General features: G+C 44.0%; 1 protein-coding gene across 1 annotated transcript in view; it reads right to left on the bottom strand.

The window, feature by feature from the left end:
- LMCD1 (LIM and cysteine rich domains 1) overlaps window positions 1-23,493 on the bottom strand; it is a 61,361-nt gene extending 37,868 nt beyond the window's left edge. The window contains exon 1 of the mRNA XM_019800882.2: window positions 23,325-23,493. Within this exon, the coding sequence (XP_019656441.1) occupies window positions 23,325-23,366 (42 nt within the window). The 5' untranslated portion in view covers window positions 23,367-23,493. The remainder of the gene's footprint in view (window positions 1-23,324) is intronic.
- Between the last annotated feature and the right edge of the window lie 1,633 nt (window positions 23,494-25,126).

The raw sequence follows: 25,126 nt of genomic DNA, 5'->3' as shown, positions 1-25,126 counted from the left end.
CCAGATCCTATGATTTCCTACCACACTGAGAGTCTCCAGACCTCAGACAGCCTCCTACGAGTCTAGCCTTGACTCTGGGCATCAGGCCAGTTGGATCCAAACAGACGGGACAGTGTGTCTGTAGGAGTGGGAGGTCCCGGGTTAGGGTTGGGGGCAGCAGGACAAGGCCATGATCACCTTGGTCCCAAGATTTCTACCACCCAACCCAGTTCTGCTAAATAAACTAAAGTACAGATGTTCAAGGCAATGGACAGGTCTCAGAGGCAGCTGGAGAGGCAGTGGCAAGAGGAGAACATGAATCAGAACCACAGGCAATGCCTATGGCAGAAAAGCACCAAGGCACTGGCTTCCCTCCCTGGAAGCCCAAATGAAACACAAGAGGTCATGTGTGCTTAGTACCGGACCAGGGAGCTGGAGCTCATGCTCCAACCCCAGGCCTGTAGATGACTGGACAGACAGTGGCTTGGGGTCAGCATGCTGAAAACTGTCTTCTAGAAACTGCTACCACTTAAAAAAAGAAGAAAACCATAATAACCAAGAAGCAAGTCATTTCTGGGTTTATTCCCAACTCTTAATAGTTTGTTTATATTAAGGATACTAGCACCCATCTCATTTTGAAGTTGTATTGAGCTGCCTTTAAAGGGATAAACATTGTTGAGTGTTAGATGTCACGGGCTCCCATGATGTGGTCCACCTCACCGGGCCAAGTGTATCTATTTCTACTTCCATATCATCTACTCCTTCTACCCAGTACTACTATTTCTCTTTCCAACCACCCGAGCCTCTTACACTTCTCCTAAATATACACTGGGGTTTTGGTACATGCTCATCTAAACCTCAGAGAGCTCACCCCCACCCACTCTTTAGGGACCAGCTCAAGTCCCATCTTTTCCATAATAAAAATAGTTAATAGCAGCTGTAACAAGTACTAGGCTTTGCAGTTTCCTAGTCACTGTGCTACGCCTGAGCTCAGGCAAATCTTACACCACCCCTTTGAGATAGGGGTCTTGTGGTGGTTCGCAAGATGTGGTCCCTGAGAAGCACCTCAGAACTCGTTAGTAGTGCAAATACTCAGTTTTCACCCCAAACCCACTGACACAGATACTCTGCGTAGGGCCCAGTCATTGCTGTGCAAGCTCCCCAGGTGATTTGGACGCACAACTGAAGTCTGAGAACCACTGATCTTTGCTGGTATCCCCAGGGAGTGTATGAAGTAACTGAAGGGAAACCGATTCTTGGTTGGCCTGAGACTGAGTCAGAGCCTGGAATGTAGGACTTTTTGTGCTGAAACCAGGAAAGCTCTGGACCAACCACGATGTGCTGGTCTCCCTAATTAAGACTATTCAAAGGAGTCAAATTAAGGTGCTGGCGCTTAGATTTGAACCCAGGTGTCTCTGAGTCCTCAGTCTCCATTTTAATTAAACCAATGCACCATAGGTGATGCCAGGAAGACTTTCCCAGATATTTTGGGATGCTTACGCTTATTTCTCAAAGAGCTCCTATAACTGTAGAATTACAAATGCAATTGGAGCCAGGAATTAGAAAAAGAGTGTGCCATGAGTTGGTACTTTAGTAGGGGGATTTGGTCTGGTCTGCGTGTGTTTGGAGGCAGTGACACTTTGATTAGCATAAAGATCAGCCAGGCTCTAGCTAATAGGAAGATTCTGGTCTTGCAAGTCTGGCGTGAGCCTGATATTCCACAGTTCTGCTGGCCTCCCAGCGAAAGCTGCTGCTGCCAGTCTGGGGCCCACACTTTAAGGAGCAAGGGGCTACATCAGAGGTTCCCAAACTTTTCTGCACATTAAAATCACCTGGGGAGCTTTTACCACTTCCAAATTCCAGGCTGCATGCTGGAGCAATTCAGCCATAATCCCTGGGGATGGGCCACAAGCTGCGGTCATTTGTACAGACAAGTTTGGGAACAACTGGGTCTCCCCATTGTACCCTCAGCCACTACAACGTGGACTCTGAGGCTCTCAGCTCATTGGTTCGACATCTTCTACATTCTACTTCCAGACCACCATTCCATACAAGGGGTGTTTTTAACAGCACTCCTGACTTCTGTTATTTCATTTTGGTCCCTTCTTCCCCTGGCACAAGCCCGGCTCACAGGCTTTCATGTCAAGTGCAGGAACTCTCTTAACAGTTAGACAGGAGGGAGACCACAGCCCTTCCTCTGCTTCTAAATTTCATTGGCTGCCTGGCTCCCTGAGGGACTCACACTGATGTTGAGTCCCTTTGCCAGGCCTGAGGTCAGGGGTGGTCCCCCCTAACCCAAGTAGGGACTGAGAGGTCCTGCCAGACAGAGGTGCCCAACCTAGGACCCCTACAGCCCAGATGGTCACATGCTGCATCATGGAAAGTTGTCCACTCCCCCACACCCCCTTAAGAAATGTGAACATTTTGGAGAGTGTCCTGGCTGGGAAGTATAATGAGAGCCTTACATTAACTTTCCCATTCAAAAACCCCACGGTCTTGACAAGGTCTGGACTTCTTCCATTTTTTGAAGCTCCCCAATGATTGGAAGAATGAGTTGCTAAACAGCCTTACAAATTCTTAACAGAGTAATGAAATCAGTACACTAACTAGTATAATAACTGCCCATCCTTGATGTCAAAATGACATTTGCTGCCCTTCCTGAATACAAACCATCCCTGTGACATGTCCTGTATGCTACCAGAGGTAGGGACTGGGGCCCAGGAGCCCGGGGAAGCTGGCTGAACAACACAGACTCTTTCCAGTCTGTCTGCTCTTACATTCGGGGGACTTTGGGCATCCTATTCCATAATGTATATTTGTTTTCTTTTCATGTAAAATGGGCATTCCCTATCTTGCTCCCTCCAATCTTAGGCACAACTATTGCTCTGTGTTTGGCTTCTGGCTTCTGGCTCACTCCCCTCCCTGTTGATGCTTGTACTCTTCCTGGGGAAGCCTCAAGCTAGGGCTTCAGTTTGTGGTCAAGAAAACCCTGTTTCCCCAAATAGGACATGAAAACTGGGATTTGTAGCCCCAGTCCTGGAGGGTTCTATTTTTTATCCCACTTGGCCTTAAGATGGCTGGCTTAGAATATGGTACGCCAGAGGAGTGAGCAGACCCAGCTGCTGGTGGTCTTACTTGTTCGAATTTCCATTCTGCACTGACTGACCTATGCTCTGATGCCATGCAAATTAGCCACGGAAACAAGTTAGGATAAAGCACCTCCTAAAACCAAGCAAGTCTCACAAAGGCAGCAACAAAGACCGTGTCTACATCAGAGGTCATATCTGGGGGGCACGAATATTCTTCAGGGGACTGTGTGTGTACATGGATGTGTGTGCAGATGTAGGTAAATATATGTGTGGGAATGTGTCCAAATCTACTCTTTCTACCCCAGGGTTGCTCCTTGGGCACTTCTAGTCTCCTGTCCGGACAAGCACAGACGTAAAGAAATCACTTCAACTTAGATACCCTTTTCCTGAATTGTGTAATAAGGATAAAAATGCACAGACTAAACAAATTGAGATTAGCCCAGCTGATCTCGTAGTCAGAATTCTATGGATGGAAAACTTGTTCTTTTTCCTTTTTGTTTTTAAAGACCAATCTTATTTAAAGCAACAGAAAAGGAAAACATTTGGTGGGTGATGAGCTGATGGCAGAAATGCTTGAGTTGTCAGTATTTCAGGGTACGGATTCGATTATCTTTCCTAGTCAATGGTTTGTGTGTATTAAATTGATTCCACGGACCAGCTGTGGTTGACAGAGTTAGTCTGATGGATTTAGCCCATGATGTTAGGAGTATCTGGTGTCCCAAACAAAGTTTTTCACAAATGCCCAACAAAAGAGTACTTTTTACTCTCTACTAAGAATTTGTTTTTTCCTCTTCTGTCAAGATAGTTTGTCCAGGCTTGACTCTAGAAGAATTTGTGTTTGGGACAAAATACACTGCCCTTCCTTTCTCAACACATCATGTTTCACAGGTAAAATTAAGTGGAAATCAGGGCAGCCAGCAAGGAGAAACAAATGCACAGAATCCAGCACACGCTGCTCTAGAGTATGTGGGAAGTTAGCAGAATTCCTGGTGGTCCCAGCCCCTTTGGGGTGGTGAAAGAGGCCTGTCGCTCCCCTGTCTCCCCAGAGCTGTCCCTGACATGGGTCCCAATCCCTCTGTTCAGGCTGCTTGATGAACAGTGCACCTGGGGAAGTTCTGGAAACCACTGGCCAGTAACTCCTATCACTTCTTCAGGAAGCTCTCCCCTCTCCCCTCCCCTATTAGCTCCTTACCACCATGGAGGACCTGTTACACACCCATCCACATGCATGCACACACACACACGTGCATACATCTCCACACGCACATGCGCACACAGCCCTCTACGGAACGATTCTATACTTGTCATCATTTGTTTGGTTCTGTCTTCCCCTCCAGGGAAGGAAATTATTGGGGATTCCCAAGATTCACATCATGTGTGAAAAGGGTTAACAGCTTGAAAACTGAGTAGAAAAGCAAATCCATATGTGGACAGGGAAATATGAAATGAAAGGTTTCTCTGTTTAAGANCAAAAAGGGTTAACAGCTATGAAAACTGAGTAGAAAAGCAAATCCATATGTGGACAGGGAAATATGAAATGAAAGGTTTCTCTGTTTAAGACCCTGCTCTAGCCTCCTTCCCCATCCCCCCTCCTCCTCTTTCAGGCAACCTTCACTGACTTGAGGCTGGTTCCAGAAAAGCAGGAATGCCCAGACCCTGGGCCGTGAACAGAGTAGGCACACGGAAGCCTGCCTTTGGGCAACAGCTGATCCCATCCGTAACTGGCTGCATCCTGAATATCTCCTCCCGAAGAGAACGAGCAATTGCAATCAACCCTGTTGTCAGGCTTGGCTGGCTGAGTCTGTTTGTAATGTCTACCTCCTACCACATCATTACTTGGCATAATGGAGCAGACACTGTCAGAGCTCTGCTAGCCGAGATAGGGGATTATCTTACTTCTTTTTCTTCCCTTCTGTCTGCCTTTTTGGTAATTTTACTCTTATATTTTTAGCACTTTCATCAAAAATAGGCAAAGAAGCAGTAAGACTCAAATTAGTATGTTTTCCAAGGGTTTGCAGCTCTTGGAAAGGCCTGGTGTGAGGGAACTTTGGACAGAGGAGCTCTACCCATTCCAGGAGACAATGCACATGGCTGGGCTCCTTTCCCCCTCGGCACCGGCCAGAGCCCTTGAAGGTGGGCAGCCTCGAAATATTCATAGAATATCTCTTATCTTTCAAAGGTGAGGAGGCTGGACTCATTTTGAAGAAGAGGAGTACGGAACAAGACAGAAAGTTCCAAATCCTAAATTGAGCAGTTGATGGCAGGCTGATGGCATCCGTGTGATGGCAGGGCATGGAAAATGCAGGAAATCATCAGGCCCTGCTCAGAACTCTGACTCCTTTGTTTGACATTCCTTTGGCAGAGCAAAAATGATGTTGACCAAGGGAGAGAGGAAACCAGCCTCTGCGCCATCAGCTTCTTGCTGACAGCTGATGGGTATGTGTGGTTGAATCCAAAGCAGGTCCACAAATTTTATGTATGAGGGACCCCGCTGGACTGAAGTGATAGGATTTTTAGGATTGAACTAATATTTTCCTTTGACACCAGCTCCCTTTGAATTAGCTACAGACGCTGCCCACTGACAAACCATTCTCCCGTTTTTGAGAATTACCTGTTTTTAGACAAGTCAGCCCATTATTTGAGGGGCACACTGCTTATTTGAAATAGGCAGTGGGAGGAAGGTCTTCCTACCTCCCCCCACGTGCAGACTTTTTAGGGATCTTTTGAGACCACTAGGTTCCCAAAGTGTGGACATTGTTTTCATTGACGACGAAAGGGATTCCCATAGCGCAAGAGTGGGACCCGGCATTTCTTGCCAAACTGTTTCCAGAGGCTCTAATGCTATCTTTTTAAAACTTGTCTTTTTTCTTTCATGGATAGGCCCTGCCAGTTCTTGGGAAGATGTAAGTAAAGCCACTAGTCTCACTATGAGCCAGAAGTAATCCAAACCCCTTGGGAATTTTATCAGAGATTTACCAAGTGGTTTGAGGGAAGTTAAGATAAAAGAAAATAAAGTCCTCGTAGGGTTTCTTTACTTTCCCCTCCCCCATTTCCTAAATGAGAACAGGCTGTTGGTGTCTCCAGGCCTAATACCTTCAGGCCATACTTGGAAATTAAAATCTAATTAGCTTCATGGTTCTTAGGTTTCAGCCCTTAGTAGACTCCTTCTCAAGGATAAGACTGCCAGCTTGAGGCTGGCAATACTGAACTTATTATACCTCCCCAGTTTTATTAGACTCCTGATTTTAGCAGCCTACTAAGAACATCTTCCTGTAAGGATGTTAATTTGGTGTGTGTGTGTGTATGTGTACTTGTGTCTGAATTCTTGTAGCATTACTGATCTAAGGATAACACACTTTTATTGGGTTAGTTGTGGAAATGGAGAGACTTAGCAAACCAAGTTGGGGAATTTTTAATCTTGCTTATCTGAATCTTAATATCGTAATAGTAAGTGTGCCATGTAAAAATACAGCACTGTTATTAAATGTCTGGAGACTTTGCTTATGCAAATGATTCCTGCTGGGAATCTCACACGTAAATTCTTAGGTTAACTGATGATAGTGGAAGCCTTGACACACACACACATTTCCTTCAGGCAACTTTGGTGCCTTGATGTTAAGAAACCACTTGTGTTTTGAGTGCCTCTAGCAAGATGGTTTCTTGGTTTAAAAAACAAGTACCCTTGTTATAAATGACTTCCCTCTTCTTTATCTTCGCATCATCACATGTTTTCTTTTCTTTTTTAAAAGATTTTTATTTATTTATTTGTCAGAGAGAGAGAGAGTGAGAGAGAGAGAGTGCACGAGTAGGGAGAGCAGCAGGCAGAGGGAGAAGCAGACTCCACGCTGAGCAAGGATCCCCATGTGGGACTCCATCCCAGGACCGTGGGATCATGACCTGAGCCAAAGGCAGATGCTTAACCCATTGAGACATCCAGGCACCCCATCATCATATGTTTTTCAAACTAACATTAAATACATTTTCAAATATTTCATCCTTCCCTTGATTTTCCCCCTCCATAATGAACTAGTTGTACATACTTTATACAGTGGAATTCTATCTTTAAGAAAAATCTGGCACAAAGAAATCATAGATTCTTAGAAATGAAAACACCTTAAAGAGTATTTAGGTCAAGTTTTTCTAAGCCTAGTTTTATGAAACAGAAATTAGCAGATGGTCATTCACTTTGCCAATAACTCATTTTCAAGGACTCACCTTTGCAGCTCATCTAACACAATTAAAATGTAAAATCAGAACTACAGAAGCCAAGTCACTTTCCAGAAAATGATCTCTTGAATAGTTTTAGGATATTCATTTAACCATATGCTCCAGCAAAGATGTCACATTCCTCTGAGCCTGCCCGTATGCAGTGCTCTCTGCTTTGAACATTTCTCTCTCCCTTCACCTGACTTCTATTTGTCATTCAGGTACCCGTCTCACACAGTCTTAGGAAACCCTCTATTTTGTACCGCTTTGTAGTACCCATCATGATTGTAATGATTCAATGGACCTCTACAATGACATTCTGTCCTGCTAGACCGTAAGCTCTATGGGGGCAGGGTCCCCGTGTAGCGAGTTTATTGCTCTAACACCAGTGCCTCAAATACTGCCTTGCACAGAGTAGCTCCTCAGCGAATATATGTTTGACTAGCTTCTTTTATAACACTTTCATTTTTGCCTTCGATCAGTGCTTGTTCCTTGTTAATGTGAAAAGATATTGCATAAAGGTATCCTTCATCCGAGGCTGATGCCTTGTGGGAAGAGTTGAAAAAACAAGAATCACGCTGATTTCCTATAGTTTCAGGGATTCTGGCCTCCACTGGTTGCCCAACCCTTCTTGGCCCTCCTTAACGGCTCCCTGCTCCCCTCTAAGGTTCTAGCACTGGTCCTTACCTCCTCTTGATTCTCAACATGCTTCTCTCTTATGCATTGATTTATTCGAATGGCCTCAGGTATTCTCTATGGCTCTCAGTGTTACCTGCAGGAGTGTTTTCAGCTCCTGAAATCTCTTTGTGGGTAGACTGATGGAACTGCACTCTTACCTTCTTTGCCACCAAACTCACTGGTTCTCCCCTGTTAATGTATTCCTGCCGGTCCAGTCACCCAGACCTGTGGTCTGAATTCGGGTCAGTTATTCAAGGCAAGTAGACATGGAAAGAAATGCTCTTCTTTTTGGGCAGAATCCAACTTTTCCTCTTTGAGGGGCCCATTTCTAGTTTGTGCCATCCCATCTGTGGTGTACCCCTGAAGGTAGGAGATGCTCCCTGGATGGGAGAGCCATTTTCTGAAACTTCTGGAAGGTGACTCATCAGAGAGAGAAAATCAGACTTCTCTAGAGCAATTCAGAATTTAGCAACCACAGGCTTCTGTGAAACAGAATATATACAAGCACTGGGAAACTGTGAAAATTCAGGCCAGCCCATGAGAGTCGTTAAGCTCTGTAGACTTTCCATGGCATTTCTGGTCTTGGCTCATTGCTTTGGAATATCCCTTTATCCACTCCTGCCCTTGAAATGATTTGCTGGCGGGGCACTGGGGGAGCACCATTCATGTTGGAGCTGGAGGAGTTGAACCCAAGCCCTGGCTACCTTATCACTACCCGTGTGACCCTGGTGAGCAGTTTCTGCTCTCTGAACCTTGATTTTTTTCACCTTTAAAATGGATCATAATTCCTACCAGCTTCATGGGGCTGTTGTGAGAATCAAACATGACACCACATGTAAGATGTTGAGAAAATTGTGAAGTGCTATAGAGATGAGGGATAATCGAATATTAGATGTTTATGAAACCCTATGAATTCTGTCCTCAATACACCACCTGTGTGATTATTTGTTTTTCTTTAAACAAATTACTTATAAAAACTTCCTTCTTGAAAAATAAAAACCTTTACCCTTAAAATGTATTAAAACAGAAGGTAACGGTAAAAAATATGACAAATATGAAACATCATTAAGTTCAAACTAATACCATTGTCTTTTAAAAGGTCTGAGCCTGAGGCCTACTCTCTTCATGGCCCATCTTTCTGGAACCCTACAAACATGTTACATATAGATAAGAAATGACATAAAGGGAAGAGGGAGAGCTGTGGATTGAATTTCATCCATTTAATTCATGTTCATCATCTAGCTATGTCACCAAGGCAATTTATTTAATCACTCTGAATCTTACTCATCTGTAAAATGAGATTTCTGTAAACGTTAGGAAAAAAAACTATGTACCACAGTGCCTGACCCATGGCCTGTGCTTGGAAGTGCAGTTAATATGCCTTGTGCAAGAGAGGAGCTTCTATTTTAGTCCCTCATATCAAGGGCAGAACTTAATGAAATTTTTTTTGCATTTTTGCTTCTGAGGAGTATGGAGTGACTAATAAAACCGAAGAGGGCCATTTGTCAACTAGCAAAGTAAAGAAGTGAGTTAAAGTGATTAACCATCCAGATTTTAGAAAGGTGGGAAAAGTACCAACCAGCAAAGCAATTTCACCCAGCTAAACTTTGAAGAGACTTACCCACTCTTTCAAGAGTGTTCATGGTGTCCAGGGCTAGGCTAAAATTATAAAGCACTGAGAGGTAGTGATATTAAGTATTTTTTTAAAAAAGGAGTGCCAAATCTAAGTTTTCGGGATGAGAAGAAATATGATGGGTCCAGGGCCTTCTCAGAATTTCTTGTACTTCAAAGAGCATGTACTTGGCAATGATTCCGCTACTTTCCTGAGTTTGGTCCACGTGGCTGAGGGAAGGCAAAACTCTTAAAATCCACACAGATGGAACTTTTCCACTGGCCCTATTTTGGTATAAATATTCATCAAGGACTAGAAACTTAAAGTCGATATGGGTCTGAGCTATGAGTGGTTTGGACTAAACTTCAGCCAATTTTCAGTCGTCCCGCTGGCTCTTGTCTCTCAGGAGGGCCAACTCTCCTGAGATGCGGCTGCTGTTGTCCAGAGACCTGAGCCAACTGCTTCCCCAAACCATGGAAATCACTGGAGTTTGTTCTCAAGAGACTTTCAGCCAGAAAGAGGGGGACCTCAAGGGTCAGATGAAGGTTCAAGTCAGTCGTTTGAAGGAAGGAAACAAATTAAGGTTTGGCTCATCCACCATCCTAAAGCCAATCCTTTCGTAGGCGAATCGGCAGGAGGATAATAAAACTTGGGACCAGACATTAAAAATTCAGAGTCTGGTTTGGAATGGTGCCTTCCCCAACCCTCTCACTTTCATTTCCTTTTCATCTCCAGAGTCTTCCTACATCTGCCAAAGAGTCTCCCTCCCATGCCTCTGGCCCCACTCCTACCATGCCAGTTCTAATCTTGAGCCATAGGTCAGAAGGTTTTAGATTAAGCCACATGGGTGAGGATCCCACTGAGGGGTGCTGGTCTCACTCTATTCCATGTCTGTCTTGTATCCTTTGCCCTCATGTTCTCTGTACCTCCTTCTACCCCCTCAGGATTCTTTGTCTCTACCAGTTTCCCAAAGTGGTTGTATCTTTTTAAAATTTTTTTTTAAAGATTTATTTGAGAGAGAGAGAGAGAGAGCACGAGCACACACACGTGCATGCACATGGGAGGAAGGGCAGAGGGAGAAAATCNTTTTTTTTTAAAGATTTATTTGAGAGAGAGAGAGAGAGAGAGAGAGCACGAGCACACACACGTGCATGCACATGGGAGGAAGGGCAGAGGGAGAAAATCCTCAGGCAGACCCTCCACTGAGCGCAGAGCCCCACACAGGGCTCAATCTCATGATGCATGAGATCATGCGTCAAGCCAAACCAAGAGTCAGATGCCTAACCAAATGAGCCACCAAGGTGCCCCAGCAAAGTGATTATATCGCTTTACATTCTTCCTGGCAACGTATGAATTCTAGCTGCTCCACGTCCTTATCAACACTTTTGCTATTGTCAGTATTTAATTTTATTACTCTTCTGGGTGTGCAATGTTATCTCACTGTGCGTTTGTGTTTTTCTGATGATTAATAAGGTTGAATATCTTTCCCTACACTTAGTAGCCATTTAGATATCTTCTGTGACATGCCTGTTCAAATCTCCAGCTTTTTTTTTTAAACTGGACTGCTTTTTAAAAATTGATTGAAAGGAGTTATTTATATATATATTCTGGATATAANTATCTTCTGTGACATGCCTGTTCAAATCTCCAGCTTTTTTTTTAAACTGGACTGCTTTTTAAAAATTGATTGAAAGGAGTTATTTATATATATATTCTGGATATAATCCTTTGCCAGATATATGTACTGTGAGCATTTTTTCTTTGTGGATTGTCTTTTACTTTCTTAGTGGCATCTTTTAATGAAAGCAAGTTGGTTTTGGTGACCAGCCTTCATATTTATTTTTTGAGCATTCTCTCCAGATGGAAAAGTCACCAGGATATAAAATTTACATTACTCTCTTACTGCTCTAGCATTCCACATAGTAATAAATTATGACAACTTGGCAAATATTTTTTAAAGCTTTTTAAAAAGATATTACCTCTGCTTATCAAGGTTTTCTTCTTTTTCTTCTTTGTCTTCTCTGATTTCTTACCTTCCCCTGCCTCCTGCCCTTTATAAATGAGGTACTTTACATGTGATACAGTGCAGATTTTTCATGAGTATTTATGATGTGGGTTTGGAGTTCCCAGTGCTTTAGGGTTGCCTATCCCCTTCTCTTCTGCCATGTTTTTGTACTGTAAAAGCTCTGCTCCAAGAAATAGAAGTGACCTTCCCAACTGGGTGCGATTAGAAGGAGAGGTAAATATGCTGCTCAGATGGAGAAGGGGGAACAAGTCACCAAACTCATGTCAAAACAAAAACTGGGAGCTGCCTGTTGGCCATCTCACTCAGCTGAAAGCTGACAATAGGTCTCCCAGAAGGCAGGAACTAACCAAGGAAACAGATGCTTTGACTTTCATCCTGAACAATATGTAGGACTTGGTTAGTTACCAGAACTGGAACATTAGAAAAAAGTGGTCACTGCATCCTTGAACTGAGGAGCTAGGGAAACAGAAGCAATGGGAAAAAGTTGCAGAGAGAGAGATTAGCTCACAAGAACTTCTAATATTTAGAGGGGTTCAAAAAATAGGTCCCTTCAGGAGCTGCACGTGCTGGTCAGTGGTATTCTCAGAGCTTCTGGCTTTTCTGTCCAATTCATCTCATTTTAAGGCTAAGGATGGGATGGTTGAATAGAATAAAGTTTTAAAAGTCTTTCTGAACATGAAACGCTATGAGACCTCAAATTCTTACCCCAGCTCTTCTACTAACTAGCTCTGTGACCTTGAGCAAGTCACCTGACCTGCTAGATCTGTTTCCTTGTTTGCTAAATAAGGAGGATGACCTAGGAAAACTCTGAAGCCCTTTCTACCTCTTAAAAATTAATTGTAATGGCTGAAATATACAGTACAAGCATTATTCAAATAAGCGTATCATGATTTACTTTGTGATGGCCCCAGCCCTGGGCTGGATCCAAGGAAAGGTGCAGAGGCGGGTGACAACAGCCATTCTAGATAGCATGAATCTTATTACAGGGTGTCTCTCCCTATGGGCTGTTTGGGCCTGTTGGCTGTGTAGGAGGACAGACTCAAGGAAACACAGCTTTTCCATTAAACTTTGCCTCTTTTCAGGTCCTTGCAAACACAGGCATGATCCCCATAACTTCATTTTCCAGATAGCTGAGAGGAAATCGTCTGGGATTTTTTTTTTTTAACATATCACATACAACTGACAAAAATCAAGAGCAATCATTCCAGTGGCATTTTGACATCCAAACCATGTGTTTTTCATTTCGATGCCTCACCTGCTCTAACACATGGCAATGAGGAACCCACATTGTCAGGCCAAGTGAGAAATCTGAAGAACTTTACAGAAGGAATTGTTTTGATGTAAGATTCTGGATCTTGTTAAACAAGTTCCGTATTTCAAAGGGTTGATTTTCTTTCACTTATTTCATCAAAGAGTCCTAGCTGGGATTTTTCCTCCAAGTATCATTTATGGCATCAGAGTTTAAAGGTGAATAAAACTTGGGGTGCCCAAACATGCCCTGTGATGCTCTGGATCATTTTCATGTTCTGCTTACATATGCAGTGTGCTGAATTTCACAGGGTGTGTGTGCGTGCGTGTGTGTGTGTTCCTTTCTTCCCATTGATATTGCATATTCTCAGTTATCTGAACCTAAATCTTCCTGCAAAAATTCAAACTCAAGGGGGGTGAGTTGGCTGCATTTCCTTTGCTGGAACTGAGAGAGTCTCAAGCCACTGCCATAAAGCTTTCTGTGTGCCAGTTTGGCAGGGCCTGCTATCCTAATCACTCTCAAGTGTTCTGGTTGAGAGGCAAGAGGAGCAAGTCCTCAGATGAGAAAATAAAAGATACATACGTGGGGATGGATGCATACATGGAAATAGATTTACCCACAGTTCAAGATGGAGGACATTCCCCCAGTTAGAAGTCAGGTAGGATGGAGAATATACGTGCCAGACTTGGAAAGCATAAAGCTGGACTATGACCTGATCCTGAAAGCTCACTTAACCTTGTCTCTCAACACTTGGCTCAGCTGTCGTCTCCTGGGTAAGTCTTCTCTGACCTCCCAGGTGGGGTGAAGTACTGCCTCCTCTGATCTCCCTCAGTTCCACACTTGTACCTCTGCTCGAGGTCTTCAGGCACTGTTCATTCTCTGATGGCCACACTGGCTGTTCCTTTCCTGAAATCATCAGCTTCTGAGACTCTTCTCCTTCTACTTTTCCACTTAACAGCTTAGTCCCTTTGTCCTAGCATATAATAAATGCATATAATACATGTTTGCATGGACTAACTTCTTGAAGCGTGCCAAATTAGAAGTGGATAGTTTCATCAAAGTAATATTTTTATTAACTTTACCATTTTGCTCTCATGTGCTCTTTTCATAGTGATGGTAACTCCTGTTTAACGTACAACATTATTTGTCAAGTACTGTGCTAAGAACTTAACAGATTGTTGTTGAGGACAACTTTTAGGCCCGTTTTACTGATGATGAAACTGAGGCTCAGAGGTAATGTGACTTGTTCAAGATAGTAGGAAATGAGTGGCCAGGCTGAAGTTTAAAAAGAGCCTCAGATCTCAATCCACTACAGCTGTACGTGTGGATGTGTGTTTACATATGTACATATTTGTGTATATGTATATAGAATACTGTTAAAGCTTTATTTTGACAGAGGTCTTAATATATTTGGGCTTCTTTGGTTGTCTGACACGAAAGCATCCCTTCTCGGAACAATGTTTTAAATGCATGAAATATGTAGGATTACAGAGGATAGTACCAATATATAAAAACTGGTCTATAATTTAGTAATATACATGCCTTTATTAAGTTAATTAACAAGACTTAGCAGTGGATTTATTGTTATATCAGAACATGGGCAAGTATAAGTGGTACATTAGACATCTATAGCTGGAACAGGTATGAAAGTATCAGATTCCATCGGTATCAAGGGCACAGGGCCTATATCCAGCTATCTTTTTCTAATGTAAATGTCTTGTACAATAGCTTTATTTGGTTAAAAAAAACAGAACAAGTTAAGGGGCTGCTAAGCTGTCAGGGGTTTTACCTTCATTCATAATTGAAAGAAATCCTGAATCAGAAAGAGGCTGGGTATATAAAGGTGCAGTTTTTCTTCATTTACATTCCTTGATACTCTCAATTCTGTCCACAGATCCCTAGTTAAAAATGTCTCCTCTATCTGCTAACAGGATTTAAAAAAATTTCCTTGACTTCTTCTAAAATAAGCTCCCAAATGCTGACCCCTCCTCCTGTTATGGCCAGATCCCCTTAACAAGGACACCGGCTGGCCACAGGAATGCCTCGGCAGGTGGATGGCCCTCCTCCAGGATGAGGGCAGGGCTGGGCACCACTTTCCCTCCACTTCTTCCAGCCAGTGGATTAGCCAGGCCAGTCACCTTGGTAGTCAGCCCCATGAATCAGTACCTGGACATGCCACTTAGTCATACAGCCCAAATAGATGCTGTATTCTTAAAGGCAGGTTATAGGGGTGTTAGTTAGCCAGGAGGCCCTTTCTCCATGCTCTTGTCCTTTGGTACCCCTGCCATTAACACCACTACGGACAGAGCCTGGGGTGTTGGGCTGCCTCTGAGGACATAGGCCGAGCACGGACAGTTTGTCCAGCACCATGTCTGCAAGGCAGCTGAAGGGGCTGCTGGTTACCAGAAGTACCTGAGAGCTGCCAGTAGTTTCCCCTGGCCTCAGACTTTTCACCACTAAGTACCCTGTTTAAAATGCACTAACTGGGAGGTGCCTGGGTAGCTCAGTCTGTTAAGCGTCTACCTTCGACTCAGCCCACATCCAGCTCCCTGCTCAGCAGGGAGTCTGCTTCTCCCTCTCCCTCTGCCCACCGCCCTCACTCTCAAATAAATAAATAAATAAATCTTTTTAAAAATGCAATAACTGGGAGAATTATCACACTCATTCCTCTGTTACACTGTAGAAATGACTGGGGTTGGATGTGGCTCAGATGTGTGCAGTGCTGGGAAATATGAGGGCGGGTAGCAAAGGAGAAGAATTAAGTGTGTAGAGGTGTGTGTTTGTGTGCGTGTGTGTGCACGTGCGCATGCGCACACACAATACAGGTAGTCAAGGATTACACCAAATCATAGAACACTGACATTATTTGGCCTTTATGCTACCTTTATGAGAAATGAATTTCACCAGACTCAAGTTTACATGGAAGGGACCAAAACTTTCTTATTCACTGTCTTCAGCACTCAGCACAATGCCTGGCACATGACAGATGCTGAATAAATATTTGCTAAATGAAGAGATGAGTGACTATTACCTTGATTTATAAGCAAGACATCTGAGGCTCGGTGAGGGTGAGTGCCTATCTAAGATCACATGGTTGGGGCCAACCACTGGTCTCAGGCAAGGGGAGGGCTGCTTTCTAGAAGTGTAGCAACCAGCCACCCAAAGCAAATTGTTGCCATTGTCACAATTTTGCATATGATGCAGCCTGAGTATATTTATGGCTAAGTCTAAGTTTAGCTACAAAGAGAAAGTCCTGCAATCTGATATCTTAGAAGCCACATGTGACATGACGTAGGTAAGCTGAACTTGGTTTTCCATGCTCTGGTGCTTAACTACCTATGGGATTTCTGTGCTGTACTGAGGAGAGAGGATACCAGGAAGCAAGAGGAAATATTTTTTGAGCACTTACTAGGCATCCAGGCACCTGATGTGCTTTATCTCATTAACTATTGTTTACATGTAGAACTATTGTTAACTCTCTTTCTCTAATGGGGAACCAGAGGTCCAGAGAGGAAAAGCAACTTGGCAGAGGTTGCAGACCTAGCAAATGGCAGGACCATGAGTCACACCTAGATCTCCATGCTTGCAAAGGCTATGTGTTTAACCACTTCTCAATTGGCCTCTAAATCTTGTGGCCAGAGCTAAGTTCATAGCTACAATGTTCACTTGACCTTCTGATGTTTGAAGGTATGAAGCTGACATGAAATTAGAGTACTCTGGGCATGGAAGTGACAGAATATAGAACATACCCTTTCCCCCACATTCATAAAAGATGCTGTGAATCAGTGCATCTTTCAGCTACGTCTCATGAAAGTTTTGGATATCCTATTTCTCCCCCACGTCCCAATTGCAACACAAAGGGACTGACCAAGCTGATCCCTAGATTCTGCTCAGCTCTTTTAAGTAATGATTAATTTGCATTTTTCTCCAAAGATTAATTTTATAAAGAATCTAATGTTTTAAAACAGAAGGAGAAAAAAAAAATCCATAAACAGATCATGTGGATTTGAAACAGCCGCCATGGGCTGGACCCCAGTACTCCTTTGTGCTTCCAAAGAGTTACTTGCCAAATGGAGCCTTTGCTTTTCTACCCCTCAGCAATCTTATTTCCTTTTAAAGCATGTCCTGGTGGGGGCTTGGCTATGTTTTGCTTGGTCCTGATTCACGTGTTATTGGGTAGACCGTGAGTCAGGCTGACCAGCCATGTAGAGATACACATTCCAGAGGCCAGGCTTATCCCCAGGCTAGAATTTCCTGGAAGCTCTGGGACTGGGATCTCTAGGATTTTTTTATTTTTATTTTAATTTTTTTTGGTCAAGGGTCACTGCTTCTTCAGTAATTTTAGGATACTGTTGTATGCTTCCTTAGATTGTCTGTCTACCAGCCTCCTCCCTTGAGAGTTCAATCAGACATCTAGAAAACCAGGAACAAGGTGAAATCTAGAAAGCCCTTGTTCTATACCTGGAAAGGGCTTTGACTTATTGTGGGTGACAAGAGACACCTACTAGTGACCAAGAACTACCAGAGAGATACAAATGCCTGGTAGCATTTGGCAAATGCTGGGCAATTCCTGAATCAGATGTGTAGAGAGACCTTGATTTCTGAGTGAAGCGCGCAGTGAAAATCAGAGCTCCTCTCTACCAGACTGCTACTTTTGAGGAAAGCCTTATTTTTTCTTAGAGTGGAAAGAGCTTGAGGTTTGGGATCAGAGAAGAGCTTAAGGTTTGAGTTCTTAACCCGCCATCATATGATCACTTAGTCTTAACTTACTCATGTGGAGAAAGGACATTCACATTTTTGCATGGTAGTCCTTAAGGCTAAATGGGAGATGAGAAATGTCAAGTGCCCTGCATGCGCTCAAGAGAGGTCTTTCCTTCCTCTCTGTGGTCTTTCCTCAAATTTGTCAATGCTAGCAGACAACGGATGAGTCTTCCTTCAGAGTTCTTAGGGGACAAGAGTCCAAACAAATGATAAAAGGAAGACCAAACATGTCCCCTCTGAGAAAAAACGAAAAAGGGTTTGCTTCTCATATAAAAGGAGTAGACAATGAGTGAAGAGTTGATCTGGGAGTTTGACAAAGCTTTGTACTTATTTTATTGTTTCTGTTTTTGAGAAACCACCATTAAATTTCTTCATCAGATATTTAGGCCTAGATACCAAGTTTAAGTGGTGGCCACTGAAAGAGTCTCAGTGCACATATGAGACCTAATTCTTGTTTGATATTTTCTTTAAAAGCTTTATAGAAAAAGAATTCTGGAGCTGCAGCAGATCCAGGCCAATGATATGTACAAAGATCCAAGAATGGGTTTAGGACATCTTGAATGTTCCATGTGAAGTTACAGAAATATCATAATCTCGAGGGACTCCTGTCAAATTGGTTGGTGGCCCTGGACCTGGCAAGATCGTGGCAGCTGCCAGTCAAATCCTCTTCCTGATAGCAACTGAAAGGGTGTGTGTGTGTGTGGGAGGGGGAGTACTTCCATAAAGAACAACAGTTGTCTCTTCCTTCTGGATGTCCTGAAAAGCTGTTCCACAATTCTACCTTCAGTGGAACAGAGTTTTAGGCCTGTTTTTCTAGAATCACTTATTATTTGGGAGACAGCATGGTGTATAGGAAAGGTCAGTGGACTGGAGGGAAAAGGAAGAATGGTCCTTATCCAACGTCTGCCACTTATTAGGGAAAGTGACCTGTCTAAAGTCACCTGGTAAATAAATGCTTGCGGTTATTAGAATGACTCAACCCCTGCCAGAAAGCGTTTCTCATAATACATGTTTAAACGGTGTTGGATGAACACTGGGGAGTTAAGAACTCCCAAGGTCTATACTCATCATGCCAGATTTCCACTTTATTATTCACACACTATTCACACTATTTTGAATGTGCAGGTTGGAAAGAAAAAATGATTCTTTACAAAGTCAAAGTCAAGTCGAATACCTCTTCTGGAGCCCTGTGACTCCAGTGGGTTGCAGGAGGAATTATCCCCTCACTTCTCTGCTCCTTACCTCTTCCTCACCGGAAGTGGTAGGCATGGCGGTGGGAAGAATGATGCACATGTGAGTCTGTGTCAATGTCCCTCCTTCCTGGTCCCCAGCTTTTGCTGGACTCAGCCTATTCTTTTTCTTCTTTATTACTTTTGGCCAGTTAATATGGAGAGAAGATCAAACTACGGGCCCTTCAGAGGGGAATACCAAAGTCCTTTTCCCACTGTCCTGCTTATAGAATGGTGGGTAGGCCCTGGCTAAGAGAAGGTCTTGGAGCCTAGGTGGCTGAGAGTAAAGCCTAGAGATGGTCTGTGATTAAGCCTTTCCCTGCCTCCCATCTCCCCAGATGGTGGATGCACTGGTGAAAGTCAGTCATCAGCCCCCAACCCCATATATTCACACACGTCTGCACAATATGACAAGCATCTGCGATGTACAAAGTAATGGCTTCAGCATCTGTTTTCGGAGATTCTTTAAGAAGGACTTGGATAATTTCTTTCTTTCTTTTAAAATAAGTCCTCTCTTTTGGGCCAACTTGCTTATACACCTATGGGCATGTCTCCAGTGGCTTGGCTATTACGGTCTTTAAGTGACAGCTTAATATATTTTTAAGATTGAGGGAGCCAACAACAATTCTCGAGGAGCTGTGTTTACATTGGATCGGCTTGCTCAGGCAACGCGCCAGCAGCGTTGCACGTCGCAGGAACTGGAGGTGAAAGCAGGAAGGGCTGAGGACAGCGGGGAGGATGAAGCAGGAGGACAGGAAAGCCAAGAGGGAGGGGATGCAGAGAATGGTGTGGGGAGACACCCAGCTGAACCTGGCATTGCACTTAGAACCATCATTTAATGCTCCTTTGACATTGCGTTGAGGGGTGAAAAAGAGAACCTTTTGGAGCCAGTCCACTGGCACATGCACAGTCCACAGTGAACATGCTCTCAGATCTCTTTGTTCTTGTCCTTTCTAAATTCCTGCAAATGGCTCCTTGGCAGCCAACGGGCCTGTATTGTTGCAGAGCCTAAATGGGCTTCAGTACATCTCAGCAATCTCAGATAAGGAGCTTGACCCCTCTGGGCCTCAGTTTCCTTGCCTAAAAAGTGAAAAGAGCTCCCTGTCCTCTTGCAGGCCTAAAATTCTGTGACTCCAGAGTGAAATGACTGGTAATCTCTGTTCCATGTAAGCAGATTTTGTATCTGTTGGGCTAGAATGAACACGAGATCAACGTTCAGCTTATCAAGACTGAGCAACTCACTTTGGTTCAGTGGAATGAAAATTAGCTGCTCTTCAGATGGGATAGTCATAAAGAAAAGTGTGTCCTTCATTCACCAAAGACTCCTTTCAGCATTCACACCCCCATCAAAATATACCATTGCCACCAATAATAATAATAATAATAATAATAACAACTAACTCTATTTGAGAGCTTCTGGGCTGAGCCCTTTATATACATTATCTCATTTAATGATCACAGACACCTTGGGAGGTAGATGCCGCTACTGTCTCTCCAATTTTCAGATAAGGACACAGACTTAGAAGTTAATTAGGTAGTACACAAGAGCACACAGCTAGTAAGTGGTAGCGCTGGGGTATGAACCTCGGTCTGGTTATAAGAGTAGTAGTACCAGTATTCTTAAACACGTTTAATAAACCGTAGAAGAACAAATCCACAGTAGTGGTTGATTGCGCTGAAAGAAATGGGATTTGGCCTTCAAGGCCCTTTATTACCAAGGAATGTTGACTATTCTTAGGGAACTCTCTGTTCTAGGAAATCTTCTCTTTCCCAGTAGAAAAACAAATGATGGCTCAAGAGCGGCCATTGGGAGCATTTAACTTAGCACAGATGAGAGAAGGCAGGTAACTATTTCTAAGCTCTGCCACTAACTAGGTATGTGATCCATGGTGAGCCACTCAGTTCGTCTGGGATTGGTTAGACGATCTCTAAGGTTACTCCAGGTTTTGGGTTTTATGTTCTCTTGAAGACCTTTTTATGACTTTCCAGCTGCTAGGGATTCCTCAGACCCCACTTCCCCTTGGGGTTAGGGCAGTAGAGACAGTCTGTATGCCATTTTAAACCATTTCTCATTTTGTAAATAGGTCCCTTGCAGCTCCAAGAGTCTATGAAATCTTTTCAAAATGCTTAAGTGTGATTATGCATCCTGAAGCCAAATGTTATAAAACCCCCCACTGCTGTAGATTTAAAGGGTAAATATGCAATAAAAGCTTTTCAACATGCTGTTGGTATGACATGGTGTTTAATCACTATTATAATGCTCAGCAAGGAGAGTTTCTCCCCCACTCCTTTCCCTTCCTTTGACTTTTTGAGTTGAAGACATCGGTTAATGTACATAGTGCTGATTGTCCTCCTCATTGCCACAGTCCCAAGAAGTTAAAAAAAAAATCCACCCTTTCATCTCTACCCACATTCTTTCTCTAAGCCTGAAATTGGATCTAAATGGAAAATAAACCCTTTGCAGGCCAAGGAAGTTGGCACTAAAGGGTGACAAGAAGGGGAACATGTTCCACCTCTAATCCAGATAATCACACTCTCCGATGCAAAGGAAAATAAAAACAAGGCTTCCTCCAAGTGGTGGCTTTGGCCTTCAGCAAGGAGGAGGGTTTCCATGTACTGGGTCTTACTTCACACATTATCTATCAATCAGCTTGTAGTAAAACCACCCCAAAATCATCTGACTTTCTAGAGGACCATGGGGCTCTGCCCCTTTAGTTCTAAACTCTTTTACCTCAGCTGAATTTCAGGAGGCAGTTCAGACACACAAATATCCTGGTGCTATAACAAGCTAAAGAACGTTCATGTACAAAATGTACTGTCCACGAACACTATGGTCTTAGCTGGATGGATATTCAGTGGTTCACTGATAGTTTATTGAGTCCTGCTGTGTATGGTATGCTGTGTTGGAACAGAGATAAACGGTTTGTCTTCAAGGAGTTTAGAAAGATGTATAAAGAAATAACTTTATTTCTTTGCATGCATGACTTGCTACTAGGTAGAAATTAACAGGTAGCTTACCAAGGTCTAAAGTGTTAGGAGAAGTCCATAGAAGGAGAGAGGACTTGATTCTCTAAATAGTCTGGCAAATGTGATGGGATGTGGTACATTCCAGAGAGATGCCCTGATTAAGTCTGACTTGGTGTACACATTCAGAAGGGTCTGCTGGACTCTGTATGGGAGTCTGGGGAAGGTCAGCTGTGTAATGGTGCAGCTATAAATCAGATGCATGAACTCTGTGCCTCTAAGTTATGTGGCTTGCATTTTTATTTTGATTCTGACATACATTTGGGGTTTTTGTTCTTTCTTTCTTTTCTTTCTTTCCTTTCTTTGTTTTGTTTTGTTTTTGTTTTTGCCCCTCATTCTACTCCACTGGTAATCGCAGAGGTCTAAGGAGGACTTTGCCCTGCAAGAGTTTAAAAATGACTGATGAGCACTGGGTGCTATACATGACTAATGAATCACTGAATACTACATCAAAAACTAATGATGTACTATACAGTGGCTAACTGAACATAATAAATAAAATAAAAATAGAACTACACTATGAAAAAAAAAAATTGACTGCTTTGGGAGATTAACCCACAGTGTACTACTGCTGTTACTGCTTCCAGGAGAGAAGCGGGACTATTATCCGCAAAACCAGAGACAAGGAAGAGGAGGCACAGAAAAGTGATTTGGTCAAAACAGTGCAGCTAGAAAGTGGCAGGGCAGGGTTTCAGTGCCTATGGCTTTCCATATGCTCCACTGCCTGCCGGAACCGACGCTCTATAGCCCTGGGCTTCAGTTCTCCATTGGCTTAGACTGTCTGTGTCTCTGTCCCCTTGAGCTCACTTGTCCTCTAAGCCTCTGGCCTGTGCCCTCTCCCAACTGCATCCAGGTAAGTAGCCGGTGGGTGTTGGAGCTACAAGCACAGCTGCAGGCCCCTCCTGCAGTAATTCACCCGTGACCTTCTGGGCTCCTGGCCAGCCCTTCCTGAAAGGGAAACATGCAGACCTGGGGACAGAAATTAGTTCCCATGTGCTGGAACTGCTGCCATGGCCAATATCACCAACTAAAGAAACTGGTGTGTGTATGTGTGTGTGTGAGTGAGTGAAAAACACAAAACACTAGGATGACCGCAAGAGGGAAGATTCCTTATGAGTAAATATTACCCTCCCCCCAACCTTCACCTCATTCCCAGGAGGGAGAAGGGAGGGTTTTTTCCTCTCTACAGACAATAGGATTGCTATTTAAAAAAAAAGTTTTACTTAAATTTTAATTAGCATCATGGAAGAACTAAGATTTTTTGCAAATACTTTACACAATGGCTTTGAAGAGTAAGTTTTGGGGTGTGTGCCAGTTAGTTCAAGTATGTATTCCCAACTGTTCTGTTTTCTGGGAAGTCTTGGAATTTAATGAGTTTCCTTCTTACGTCTAGGTAAGTCTCCGCGAAACCTGGGGGAGGGACACGGGGAAAAGGAAGAATGTGGGTAAGTTCAGGCAGATCGCAGCTCACCTTTTGAACTCCTTGCTTGAGGTCCTTAGCCACCTTTGCCATTCTCTGTGGTGCAGGAACAGCGCCTAGCTTCTCGGGCAGAGGCGCGAGGGCGCGCAGCGGGGACAGCGCTGGCTGAATGGCCAAGTTCGCGGGCCCAGGGAGAGCTCTGCGCGCTGCCCCGCGCCGCGGGGTCCTTTAATTGGAGAGCGGGACTCCCTCTAAAACCGCGCCAGCCAATCCTCGCGGGCGCTCGCGCTCGGCCAGCCAATGGCAGAGCGCGGCTCCCCCCTCCCTCGGGGCAGCCTGGGCCGGGTTGGGAGGCTGCGGCGGCGCTAGCGCTGCCCTGACGTCAGTGCGGCCGCGGCCCCTGCTTGCCCTGGCGGCTCACATCTGTCCCTCGAGCGAGCGGCAGGAATCCGTCCCCACGCCCTTCTCCTTTAAAGGACAACGGGCAGAGGGTGGGGAGGGCCGCTGGGCCCCCGCGATCCATTCAGGTCAAAAGGGAGAGTGATCAAACAGGAAGGCTGCGGTATTTTTAGTGAGCTGGGTCCAAAAATAAATGCTGAGCCGTGTTCCCCTTCCCACCCTTTCTGCCTTGTCCTGGGGGGAGGGGGGTGCGGGGCGACGGGGGAGGCAGGTGGTGTGCGGCTGCACTGACTGGGCCTGCTAACTTTCCCAAACCGGGCAAGTCCTCCAGTCACCAGACAGGAGGTGAGAACACAGTGAGATAGGATTTTTTTTTAAAATTAGTATTTGTAAATTATTAATCTGCCTTTCATAACTTGCTTTGTGTAAATCCTCCCAATTCAGCGAGGAGAATACAGTCTTGATTTTATAAGCGCTGAGATGTACATCTTCCTAGTTTCAGAATTACCTTAGGTGTTGCTATTACCGTGATGATGGTGATTATCACTTGCATTTGGTACATGAGGCCATAGGCTCACAGAGGGTGACTGGTCCAAAGTCGAACTCTTTGGCAAAGCTTTAAATCTGAGTTAGTGAGAGTGAGAACTTACCAGGGGAGAAGGGGCACAGGATGACAAGAAGCCATAAACTAGGAAATTCTAGTTAAACTCCATAAATTGGGCTATGGAGATCTGGACAAGCAAGATTCCGTCTGTGGATTTCTCACATCCTTGGGGTGAAGTGTTTGGCAACATCTAACATAACAAGTCCTGTAAGACAGTATGAGCAAGGTCTTCCCTCACTATGCCATCTTGTGTGCCTAGAAATCTACATTTGTACTGAGCCAGTTCCACAGACCTGGGGTCCCAGAGGCATTTTCTTCTCTACCCGACAGAGGACCAAACCAGCCCCTTTTTACCCTGTGGAGAATACTGCTCTGTCATGAGGTTTTCTGTCCTGTAACTCACGTTCGCAGTACCACCTGCCAGAACAGGGCCAGACATGGGCTACCATAAAGCTAGGTTGCAGGGAGGCTGAAGTGGGGGGGGGGGTCTCAAAGTACTTCATATGACTGATTTAGGGGGGTGGGGAACTGCAGGTAACATTCTAGGGCTTTCTCTCTTATTGGAGATACTTTCCTTCTTAAAGCCTCCTCCGTTTTTGTTCTTAACACCTCATCATCCCCAGCTATCCCAAATCTTGACCAATGATTCCAAATTATGATTCCTTTTTCACATTCCTGGAAAGGGCTGTTTGTGATTCCCCTTTTCTTCTTTCATTGATCTGCTATAATTGATGTTTGTTTTGCTTGCTCCCATCTATAGCCCCAACACCTAGCATATGTGAGACACTCGGAACACGTGTGTTGAATGAATGCAGGTTGGGTTCTGGCTTTTAATCACCAGGGAGCCGGC

This window comes from Ailuropoda melanoleuca, chromosome 4 (assembly GCF_002007445.2).
Source record: "Ailuropoda melanoleuca isolate Jingjing chromosome 4, ASM200744v2, whole genome shotgun sequence".
Lineage (NCBI taxonomy): Eukaryota > Metazoa > Chordata > Mammalia > Carnivora > Ursidae > Ailuropoda > Ailuropoda melanoleuca.
This window is presented reverse-complemented; position numbering and strand designations above follow the sequence as displayed.